Here is a 12,821-nt window from a genome sequence, read left to right on the forward strand (position 1 = left end):
TAACAATGGAACCCTATCACACAATCAGGAGCAGATAGAGAATGTATGGTCAAGCAGAAAGAGGCTTGCTGTTACTGAAGTTCCTTCTCAAAAGGAAAATTATCACAACCTAAAAGTGTTTTATACACTGAAAAATGAAATTTAATAGCATCACAAGAGGAGGTTGCGATTATTAACATTTCTTTTGTTTCAGTGACTTCCCTATCAAGTTAGCTCAGTTTAGAAAGCAAAGAAATAAGTTATCAGTACTGAAAAGTCATTGTGGAATCTAACAGTCAATCTGAGTTTTTTCTGGGTATCATAACATCATTAATAAAGACTCATAATAAAAACAGGCAGACAATGCTGGTGTGCCAGCCAGAAAATATCCAACTGTTTGTCACAACTGCACTAGCTCTGCAGAGCTAACAAGCAAAAAGCACTTAAAATGCTCTGTTTTAATTAGAAAAGAAAGCAGATGTGACAATATACACAAGGAAGAAAGACAAATCTATTGAATAAGATGCTGTCATTTTTATATAATCATTTTCTGATGTAACTGCACTTCAGTTTCTCTGAAAATTAAGTGTATTCGAGAAGAAAGTTTTTAATTGCAATGGGCTTTTCTAAGACTCTGTTTATGACTAATCTACTGAAAAGGATTTATTTTGTGATACTGCTAATGTGGTGGGTTAAAAGGAAAAGATCAGACATTTTCAAAAGCAACATTTATGCTAGAAGAACAATCATAAGGCATAAAGTTAGCAGCACTGCTGCACGGTTGACAGCTTTTTGATTCTTTCATTGGGCCTAAACACGTCACAAACAAGGCTATAACTTCTGCATGATGCCCAAGTTCATGCAGCAGAAATAGCCAATGTAACTGAAAACTTCAGCCAAAACTGTCATTTTGGGTGCCTAAAGCTTGAGAGCTATATCTCTACACAAGTACCTAAAATAAATGGGCTAGCACAGAGCTGGGCAAACTATGGCCTGGGGGCCACATCCGGCCCTTCAGACATTTTAATCCGGCCCTCAAGCTCCAGCCGGGGAGCAGGGTCCAGGGCGGAGGCTTGCCCCACTCCGCGCATGCTGGGGATCTGTGCAGCTCCAGGAAGGAGCGGCATGTCCCCCTCCCCCGCCTCCTATGCGTAGGGGCAGCCAGGGGGCTCTGCACACTGCCCCCGCAGCTCCTATTGGCTGGCAACCATGGCCAATGGGAGCTGCAGAGGCAGCGCCTGTGGTTGGGGCAGTGCGCAGGACCACCTGGCTGCACCTCTGTATAGGAGCCAGAGGAAGGACATGCTGCTGCTTCCAGGAGCTGCTTGAAGTAAGCACCACCCGAAGCCTGCACCCCTGACCTCCTCCTGTGCTCCAACCCCCTGTCCCAACCCTGATCCCCCTCCCGCCCTCCAAAACCCCCGGTCCCAGCCCGGAGCACACTCCTGCAACCTCAACCCCTCATGCACAGCCCCACCCCAGAACCCGCACCCCCAGCCAAAGCCCTTACCCCCCTCTCACATCCCAACCCCCAATTTCATGAGCATTCATGGCCCGCCATACAATTTCCATACCCAGATGTGGGCCTCGGGCCAAAAAGTTTGCCCACCCCTGTGCTAGCATCTACAGTAGGAGTTGGCAACCTTTGGGAGGTGTTGGCCGCCGCTTCCCGCAGCTCCCATTGGCGGGAAACGGCGAACCGCGATAACTGGGAGCTGCGGGGGGCCATGCCTGCGGAGAGTCAACGTAAACAAAATGTCTTGTGACCCACCAGCGGATTACCCTGATGGGCCACGTGTCGAAGGTAGCCGACCCCTGATCTATAGCTTTTACTGAAATCAATTGGAGCTTGGCTGCTTAGCACCTTTGAACATCAGGACAGTTATTTAGATACACAATTATGGATTTTAGTGCCTAACTTCAGGCACCAAGTTTGAAAATTGTAGCCTTCATTTTCAAATAGATTTGGATTTTTTATGGCAATACATGCTTCTTACAATCTGAACTGCCATATAGATTGGCAAAATAGGTGGAGCTTGCGTTCAAAACAGAGATGCTTTGGCAACTGAGGGAGCTATTACTGATTTCTGAATTTTCTGACTGAACATATGAACACAAATAAAATCATATATCATGCTTCATAATAAAATTTTGTTCATGTAGACAATTTTAGTTTTATGACAATACCTTCTAATGTACTAGTAAAATTAGTATAGTTTATTTTGTAACAAGACTCTTCACGACAGCACCCTGCTGTTAAAGCTTTCTGTCCTGCAAGGTTCTACTATCACTGCAGATTAACTAGAATGTAACATACGGGAAATAGAAAACTATTTTATGTATTATTTGTTCACTCCTATTTATTTGCTTAGCTATTTTGCACAAGCCATAATGTGCATCCCCAAACCTACTGGCTTGTCCAAACTTCTTAGTAAAGATTTTAACAAATGCCATAATAACATCGTATAATTAAAGGCTTGTCTACATGGGATGTTAGCATGCACCAAGCCACAGTGTGAATCTACAGCACACTAACTTGCTGTGCAGTAATGTCCCGTGTGGACACTGTTACAGCACTAAAAGTTCTGGAATGCACTTTGACATACTCCCATTACAGTGTCAGGATCATTATCCACATTTTGAATAACCTTATCATTTACAATATCCTCACTGCATTTTGTTAGATCCTAAAAATGCGTTCAGGTATATTAATATACTCTCCATCTGCTAGAGAATCTGTTGAGAAAAAAATATTATTTGCATACCTGAGCAAGAGATCACAGAGGAAATTATATCCTTGCCATATCCTAAAATCATCCAACAGTGTTTGTGATACATCACTGGAATCTTTGAGAAAGCAAGAAAGCCCAGCAAACATCTCAACTATTTCTAGGGGAGAAAGGTCATCAGATTGCTGCATGTTCTGAACACAGGTGGACAAACATTCTTTTTCTGTAAAGGACACAATTAAGAAACAGTTTTTCCCCATCATTATACATATTTAAAAACATCAGTTCTGATTATTAAAATATACTTAGAAATGAAGCAACAGTTACTGTAACAGTTTATTATCACACAATATTTAAAGCATAAGCTTTCGTGGGCTACAGCCCACTTCATCGGATGCATGCAGTGGAAAATACAGTAGGAAGATATTATATAGATATAGATATCTTCCTACTGTATTTTCCATACTGTATTTTCCACTGCATGCATCTGATGAAGTGGGCTGTAGCCCACGAAAGCTTATGCTCAAATAAATTTGTTAGTCTCTAAGATGCCACAAGTACTCCTGTTCTTTTTGCAGCTACAGACTAACACGGCTGCTACTCTGAAACCAGACAAATTACAATAAATCAATTATAAAATATCTTCCTTCCTCTAGGTTGTTAAAAAACACCACTGTCTACTATTTTACTGACTCAAGGGAAAACCCTTAGTGTTGTCTCTTGCGATATGCTTGGATACAGCATCCTATGTCTTCTTTCATATTGCTATTCTGTTAGGGAAATAGTGAGGCTGGACCTTCTGCATGGCCAAGGATCCTTGAACACAAACAGGGCAATAAGTCTTATTTCAGCTCCCATCCTGCAGTGACATAGATCTTACTAATCCATATTCACTTGTCACATGGGCAAAACTCGACCAACAGCTGCCCCATATTTGTGGCTAGATTGATGGGTACATTCTTTATTTCATGTGCCTTGCATCAGTTAGCCAAGGCTTCGCTCACCATCACCTGGCAGATACAGGATATCTTCCTAGATGGGTACATCCACACCGCAGCTGGGAGTGAGCCTCTCGACCTGGGCAGACAGACTCACACTAGCCGAGCTCAAGCTAGCACACTAAAAATAGTGGTGTGAACACTGTGGCTCTGATAGGTACTTGGGCTAGCCATCAGAGCTCAGACCCAAGGAGGCAGGTGGGCTTGAGAGCCCAGACTGCCATTCAAGCTGCAACATCCATCTCTCTCCTCCAGCTGCAGTGTGGATGTTCACAACAGGCACTTGGAAAGAACGTTCCTTAATGTATTATCTTGGATGACATTACACAAAATCAGACACAGACCACAGATCATGTCAGGGCCGGCTCTAGCGTTCTTGCCGCCCCAAGGAGCAAATAAATAAATAAGCAAGCCGCGATCAGTGAATGTGCATCTTTTGGTGAATGTGGCCGGAAAAGAAGATATCTAGTTTGCGATTGTATCAGTGTCTATTGTTTTACTGATAGCACGTTGTATGATATAACCTGGTTGGCCTATTAAGAGACACATTGATAGTGCAGTGTGCTTTATCATTTAAATAGTTAATCATGTATCAGGCTTAAAAAAAGCAAAAGTCTCTACTGTCTCTTTTTGGAACCGAACCTGTAAACCTGATAAAAAGATGACAGTTTCTCGGAAGGGAATACATGATCCAGGGCCAGCTCCAGGCACCAGCGTAGCAAGCAGGTGCCTGGGGTGGCCAATGAAGAGAGGGTGGCACGTCCGGCCGTTGGGTGGCAATTCGGTGGCGGGGCCGTCACTCCCTCTCGGAGTGAAGGACCTGCGGCTGAATTGCCGCCGTAGAAGAAGCAGCGGTAGAGCTGCCACTAGATTGCCGCTGATCGCAGTCACTTATTTATTTATTTATTTATTTGCTGCTTGGAGCGGCAAGAACACTAGAGCCGGCCCTGATGTGATCTGTGGTCCGTGTCTGATTTTGTGTAATGTCATCCAAGATGTAACTGGGAACAATTGTCCCCCCTTTAAAGTCATATTTGAAAATGCTTACCACTGTTGCCAGTAGGCTCCTTACTTTTTTTTTTTTGGTCTCTGAAAGCAAAATGAGGAACTCATTTGGTTCTGTTTTTTATTTTCTTTTTAGGCTGAGTTGGGAGTCTTCTGTAATTTGTGAATGGCTAGTGTGAGAAACATTGCAGACCAAACTTCCTGTAGTGTTGCATGATATATGGAAGCAGGGCTACATATTTCAAAAGCTGACAGCACAATTTCACAGAGTCTTAAGACGACGTTCTCCAGGGAGTATTCACAACCAACTTAATGTTACAGATTGCTAAAAGATGCTGTGCCTGTCCTCCTGCCCCAGTTTAAAAGTTTAATTTATTTTAAAAGATTATACCATTTGAGAGCTACTCCCTATAATTTAAATGCCGAACACTGGCAGAACCAGTATGTACTTATACTACTTTTTTTTTTTTTAAATATAAAGTGCACCAGCTCAATGATGGGAATACATGTGTCCATCCTTCTACCTAGTTCACCTGCATTCAAAGCTGCTGCCATGCATGCTACTCTATCTACTGAATGGAGAATCTTTACGGTTTGGATTGGTAAATTCCATATCTGTTATGTGATGGGCTAATTGCACTCATTGCTGGTCACAAACACTGCCATTTGAAGATCCATTAGGGAGAATGTGAAGATGGTGTGCAAACCATGGAAATCACTACTTGGGCAATGGAACCATCTGGAGAAATTATACTTCCATGGGCAACAGAGCTATTATTTGTGCTGCTTATCTCATATAAGGCCAAAAGAGACATGCAGGAATGACTTTGTCTCATTACCTGGATGTATCTGAATATTCTCTCCATATTTGTTTGGTTTGTTGGTGAGATTACACTGGTTGTTTTAAATAATGCACTGTTTACCCTACAGCAGCAGCTTTCATGGATCTCAATGTTCAGACAGAGCCTGCGGAACACAGGGCACTGGTTCCAACTCCTTGTGTCCAGCTGTGTTCACAGATGTCCAGGGACTTTATTTAAAAGTAGAGTGCCTGTACATGCTGCTGGAAATGAGAAGCACCTAGCCTTCCTGCCTCCACAAAGGGCTACTGCTACATCAAAAAGCAGGAGGGAAATAGGAGCCACAAACTGATGCCACCAGCACCAGTTACAATCATCACAATTAGCTTCTTAATATTACTTTTTAATGAAAGCACCCTCTTTACTACGATGTTCCACATTGTGAAAACATTTGAGAACTTGTGCTCTGCAACATTAAACTGAAGTGTGGAAAAAAAACAACTCAGATGATACCATGGGAAGTTGGTTTATCTACAAGAACCTCTCTAATCTTATTACAGAACAATTCTGATGACATTATTTTAACCGTAAGACTACAGATGTATACAAATCCTCTTAAATCTTCCTAAGTACAGTAGTTTTTGCTATATTATATACAGAAACTACAGGATGAAGGGAGTAATACATAAACTGGAACAAAAGAATAAAAACAATATCTCTAAGATACACACCATGAATGTATTTCACTACATTGACACTAAGGCCATGACGCGATATGGTCATTAGTACTTCTCCTGCACTCTTCCTCCAAGGCAGATTATAGGGAGGGCACCATGAGGTTATTGCACTAAATAAAAGCTGGAGATCATCCTTCTGAGCCAGTTCTTCTGCCGGGGACACAAAACTGCACAGTTTTACTAGGATCTGAAACAATAAGGCATTCAGATTATTAAAACAGAACAGGGACAGTAAAATCTTTAACAGCAGAACTCTGTTCATTCGTACTTTTATACAAACTGATCACAAAAAAAGATCATCCAATTAGAACTGTTATATTCATTAGCAAAGTAACGTGCAGTTCTTCGCCTTACATATTGCTTCCTGAATAGCCCTAATTACCTTCATCCACGTTAAATAAGACTAAGATTAGGTCTTTAAATGTTCATGGTTATTCCACCCTCAGGCCCATTAAAATGTAATGAATAGGGCTAAACTAGCAGACTACTTTAAGTGTTTTATGCTGCCACATAAGGATCAGAGTTTGAGTCCTAAATATGCTCCATTTATGTACTGTCTGCCAGAGGCTAGAATTGTTGCCTAGACAGCATGTTCAACTCTTGCAACAGGGATAGAGGCGTTAACAAGCTAATGACTCTAATGCTTTCTAATAAATGAAGAGCACTGATTGGCTGGGAAGGGAGGAGCAGTATCCATGCCTCTTTGGCCAAATGAAGAGCAGGCAAATCTTTGGGGCAGGTAAGGTTACTTTTTCTGGGTTTGTCTTCAGTGCGAGCATCTGAGTTAGCCTTGGCCAGGAGTGAGCAGCCACACTGCAAAGCCCAACCGAGTTTCTGTGCTGCCTTGTACGTGTTACTAGGACTTCTGGGGCCATATCCCATGTTTCTTTAGTGCTGCAGTAAGTGAGCCACTCTACAATTCTTTCACAATGAACTGTGGGAGAACTTGTTCTGTTCTTCTGGGCACATAAGGTGAATTAAGGTAAGCAGGGCCGGCTCCAGGTTTTCCGCCACCCCAAGCGGCGCAAAAAAAAAAAAAAGAAGCCTATCGGTGGCAGTTGAGCAGCTGCTCAAAGAGGAAGAGAGGGACCCGCCACCAAATTCCCGCTGAAGACCCGGACGTGCCGCCCCTTTGTATTGGCCGCCCCAAGCACCTGCTTCCTTAGCTGGTGCCTGGAGCCGGCCCTGATGGGAAAGCATCGAAGCACTACCAGCATTTTAGTATGTAAGCCTGTGTCCTCACTGTAAAGTGGGTAGATTACCAGCCCAAATGAAAGTAGAACCCAGGCTCTAACTCATACCCCAGTCATGCCAGCTAGTCTGGATAGAAAGTACTACTTTAATTCAGGAAAGAGGTTTACAATACAGAGAAACAGCCAAAGGCGTATTCATGATATTTCAACTCTTTCAAATGGCAAGTTAGCTTTCCCTTTACAAACTGAGACAACCAAGTGACACAGTCAGTTTTATCGTCCATAAACAAGGTACGGAACCCCTGCTCCTTCCTTTTATTTGAAGTGTCATTTATAAAGCACAGCACACCAAAAAGTTGATATTCCAGGAACATTGTTCATTAAGTGCAACATCTCAACATTTTTAATTACTCAAAATTTATTACCAATAAAAATGTACTGTATTTAATGTGTCACATATTTAAACCCATAATGCCAATCCTAAATGGTACTGTGTGCCAAAAGGAGTTGAGGGAGCACAGCATCTTGCACAAAAGAACACTGGAGCTAGCATGAATAGATATATCCACTGACATAATTGTCTATCAGCATCGGATTATAAACTAACATAATACAACCGTTTCTAAGGTAAAAAATATGCTGTGTACCCTCTTCCTTCCATTGACAAACAGAGTAAAGATAATTGTATGAGCTATATAAAATGCAGTGGTAACATCCATCTTTATTTATTTATTTCAGTTAAAGTGGTGAAGTTAAATTCCAAGCCAAGAACACAGACTAAACTGCAATAAGTTAACCGATTCATTCTGTTCTGCTGAAAAGGTCTTAAATTAAATAATTCAGGAAAGCCACAATAGTGACTTCCCTTTCCAGCCACATGAAGGTGATTTATTTCCCTATTAGAAATAAAGGTGGCATGTTTTTAAATAGTCCACTTATTAATATCAGTGCTGATTTTACTGTACTTACTCAAATGACTGTCATGGCTAAAGACATAAAAGAAGACCGGGAGGTGGGAGGAAGGTGGTCTGCATGTCATCCCTGTTAAGCAGCCCAGTTCAAGTGCTACACTCATTTGTGAGGACAAAATATTTTCTGAGAAAAAAAGTACTCAATCTCAACTCTGCTGGCAGGGAAATTCATTTTTGCTAACAAACAGTTGTCTCTGTTAAGAAACAGAGAACAAAACTTCAGTGTGTGAAGTTACTGGCCCAGAACAGCAGCAATTTCTGGAGATATCTGATAAAACCTCCTCTTTCAATTTTTTATACCCGCCCTTGTTTTTTAAAGAGAAAAAAAGTCTGTCTACATATTTAACACCTATATTATCTTCTTACCTGTACAAAGACTTTTTGTAGTAACGTTCGGCGCTCTGCTACAGGTAGCTCCTGCGCTCCTCCAACTACCTCAGGCACATGTGGAAGGTCAAAAAACAGATATAGACATTTAACAAGTGTGGAAGGCACCGACATCGTCGTCATGCAGTCCACTGTTTTCTGAAAAACAGAAAAGCCAGTAACATTTCACCATATTGTAACAGTGAATTTTTTAAAAATACAACATAATTTTCTTTTAAATTCAAGACATTCTGTATTCTTTGAAAGAATGATTTAATTATGCAAATTATTGCCTTCAGTGGAAGTCACACAGATAGAAGCTTGCATAAAATATTGAACTTTTCCTTCCTATAAATTTAACAAGTGTCCAAACCGCAGTACTGATGAATCATGTATTCTTCAACATTTACAAAACAGGGAAAAAATAGAGGAAAAATAAGACAACACTCAGAGAAAGGTCTAAATATATCAAAAGAAATAAAATAATAAGTATTCATATGACAATAGCACCTAAATGCTCCAATTAGGATTAGAGCCATAGGAAGACACAATCCCTACCACAAGACAAGACAGTAACAAATGTAACAAACAGTAAAAGGGAATGGAAGACAAAAACAACAATGATAAAAGCATAATTTATATCAACTTGATGGATCTTAGCGATTATAAACTATAAAGCTTTTTAAAATAATGTAAAAATCAACAATCCCCTCAGGCCCTCAATCTAGACCTCATCAGTTGGATATTTCTTGCAGTCATCACAGAAGTGAGATTGGATTGGAAGGAGAAGGTATTGGCTTTATGCTGTTTCATGCATACAGAACAGCGAGGAAGAAAATGTGAAAACATTTGGAGGAGAATCCAAAAGTTGGGAGGCGGGGTCTGGTATTATTTGTAAAAGTAGGTGGGATGATTTGGTAAGATATATGAACAGATAACCAGGGAGCAGAGAGAAGACAGCATGTAATTGTCCAATATGTCAGAAGGGCAGCTAGCAGAGCTTTAGTAATATTAGTCATATTGCCTTTGGCTTCACTATCTCCTTATATAGTGTGGCCTCCATGAATGGGGTACTATTTATTCCCAAATTCTTTGTCTTGTAAGATGCTCCAAGTAGCCTGCAAAAATATCCATGTGGGAAAAAATCTAATTCCCCATGCTCTGCAGGAATCAGCATACCAAAAGCAGATAATTCTAAGTTAGGGTACTTAAGGGCTAACAAATTTAATGATCATACATAATTCAAGAGTATGGAATCAGCATACCGAAAGCAGATAATTCTAAGTTAGGGTACTTAAGGGCTAACAAATTTAATGATCATACATAATTCAAGAGTATGGAAGGATATAGAATAAGGATAAGAGACAAGGACAGTTGGTCAAGGTGTCATCAGCATCTCAAAGACTAATATCTGTTATGGATATCTTAGGTTCTTGCATGTTCTTTTCTTTCATCCTCACAGTGAGATCATAGTTTGGTAGCAAAGATCATTATATTCTTTTCAAATATTCCTAACTATTATTTTTCTCACTAATTTTTTTCAAAGTACACATTCCCCATTATAGGTGGCTAGATGATAAAAAAGATTTACAAATATTTTTCCTAGTAAGCCCAAGGAGTTCACTCCACTGTTATTCATGGAGCCAAATTATTAATTGTTTCTGAGTGTTCAGAAATGTATTTTCTCCTATTTTAATTGTCTCAAGGTAGGCCTACACCACAAACATTGCATCGGCACAGCTGCACTTTGATAAAGATGCTCTAAGCCGACGGGAGAGAGTTCTCCCGTCGGATTAGTTACTCCACCTCTGTGAGAGGAGGTAGTTATGTCACTGGGAAAAGTTTTCCTGCTTATATAGCACTGTCTACACAGGAGGTTACAGTTGGTATAATTACGCCACTCCAGGGTGGGTTTTTTTCCCCACACTCCTGAGCGACGTATTTATACCAAATTTGTTGTGTAGTGTAGACTGACCTCAGTTTATCCAGTCATGGAGAATAAACACCACCACGTGACTTACAGCTTGCCTAGAGGATGTAAATCCACAAAATATTAGTCGACCAAGCACCAATTAGCTGCAGTAGCAGAGTCCATAAGCACTAGAAGTTCCCTAGTGCTCTTTGACCTACTTCCATTTGAAACAGTAGTAGGTTAAAGCCCATGAGAGAACTTTTAGTGTGCAACAGATTTACACCCCCACTTGCAGCAAACTAACTCTGTCCAAACAAGACCTTAGAGGATTAGTCATGCACTACCACAAATAATTAGCAGGGAAACAAATACTTCATGAACAACTTATAGGTTGAAATTTGTTCACAAACTACTGAGTGAATATTTTAAAACTTTCACAGAAAATGAGATTAATTCAAAAAAGATGCATTAACAGAAAATAAAAAAAATAATATTTCATGTTATTTATATCTTTAACCAGATCTAGTCCCCAAAGAGATCATCAATACCTGATCGCAAGGGTTTGTTTGGTTTTTGCTTCTAAAGTAAAGAATGTTTGAGTTATTCCAGTTTTAAAATGATTTTAAGGTGCAGAAAGCACTTTTTACACTCTGTGAAATTTCTCTTAAGCCACTTTTGATTTATTACTTCTTTACTGAAAAATTATTTAACTGTGAGCTAGGAAAAGACATAAATTTCAGGCCCAGAGAACTCTTTTAGGCAACTTCAATTCATAACTACAGAATCACTACAGAGACACTATAATAAAATTAAACCTCAATATAGGAAGGAGATGTAAAGGACTTTAGGACCTGTAAGCTTGGGAATCAGGACACTGTAGGATGTTCCCATGGCCCCTTTTCAAGTGTGCTATTTAACAAGGAATGCGGCACACCTGGAAACATTGTTTTGGTATTTCTGCTTTGGTTTTCATGATAATAAAGAACTAACCTGTCCGGATGAAGCTAGTAAATTAATTGTAGTGAGCAGCATCCAACCTCTACTGGCTTCTTCACTCTGATTGATCTCCAGGAACTGGACTATAGCACGACTTGCAGCCTCTGTTGAAAAAAAGCAAGGCCAACTATGTGAACGGATGTAGCATGGAAAGTGCATTTTCTTTACAAATGCCACACAGAATTTAAGTTAAACTCTGAATTTTCCAGTGTGAGTACATTCAAGAGCGTAGTGAGTGTCTGGTTTCACCCATGTAGCTGCTATTGGGGCATTTAGTGCACTGGATGAGGTACACCATAAATGCATCACGAAACCAATGGTATATGTGATATATAATCAATGATATTTTCATCATCTGGACAGATGATAAAAATTATAAAAGACAAAACACCACGTCACCCGTGGGTGAACACTTTTCACAAAGCAATCACTATATCTGACCTATCAGTCCTCATCTTCAGAGAAAACCTGAACAACACTTTCCAAGGACAAGCCTGGGAACTTAAATTCATAATTTTGCTAGATAATAAAAATCATAGAGACACTGGATTTATGGCTTATTACAACTATCTATAACCCACTAACAACTCCCCCCCCCCCCAACACACACACACACACACACAGCTGCTTTGCCCTCCCTCCTTTTCTTCCCTATGACTGGAGGGGTATTAACAGGATACTTCACCTTGAATGGTCCCTTGAAATATTTGTTAACTACTTATGGTAAACAATCGGTTCCACCTTGTATTTAGCTGTGACACTCTGAGGTCTGGTCTACACTACAGACCTATGTCAGTGTAACTACTTCGCTCAGGGGTCTGAAAAATTCCCTTCCCTCCCTCCCCCAAGCAAAGTAGTTATACTGACCCTAATCCCTCCCTTGTAGACAGTGCTATGTCCGACGGGCGAGCTTCTACCACCTCTTGTAGAAGTGGATTAACTACATTGACAGAAGAGCTCTCTCCCATCAGCATAGGTGCATCTTCATTTAAGTGCTACAGCTTCACCAATGCAGCATTTTAAAGTATAGATCTGCCCTGAATAAGTTTTCCAGACCCGAAGAACATCTCTGTATAAGCTCGAAAGCGTCTCTCTCTCACCAACAGAAGCTGGTCCAATAAAAGACACTCCCTCA

At 40.6% G+C, this 12,821-nt stretch overlaps 1 protein-coding gene across 1 annotated transcript in view; it reads right to left on the reverse strand.

Moving 5' to 3' along the window:
• Positions 1-12,821, reverse strand: part of WDFY3 (WD repeat and FYVE domain containing 3) — a 238,858-nt gene that overhangs the window by 169,570 nt on the left and 56,467 nt on the right. The window contains exons 5-8 of the mRNA XM_045018580.1: positions 11,681-11,790; positions 8,779-8,937; positions 6,243-6,435; positions 2,745-2,931 (exon numbers count right to left, since the gene is read on the reverse strand). Coding sequence (XP_044874515.1) covers positions 2,745-2,931; positions 6,243-6,435; positions 8,779-8,937; positions 11,681-11,790 — 649 coding nt within the window. The remainder of the gene's footprint in view (positions 1-2,744; positions 2,932-6,242; positions 6,436-8,778; positions 8,938-11,680; positions 11,791-12,821) is intronic.

Source organism: Mauremys mutica, chromosome 5 (assembly GCF_020497125.1).
Source record: "Mauremys mutica isolate MM-2020 ecotype Southern chromosome 5, ASM2049712v1, whole genome shotgun sequence".
NCBI classification, from domain to species: domain Eukaryota; kingdom Metazoa; phylum Chordata; order Testudines; family Geoemydidae; genus Mauremys; species Mauremys mutica.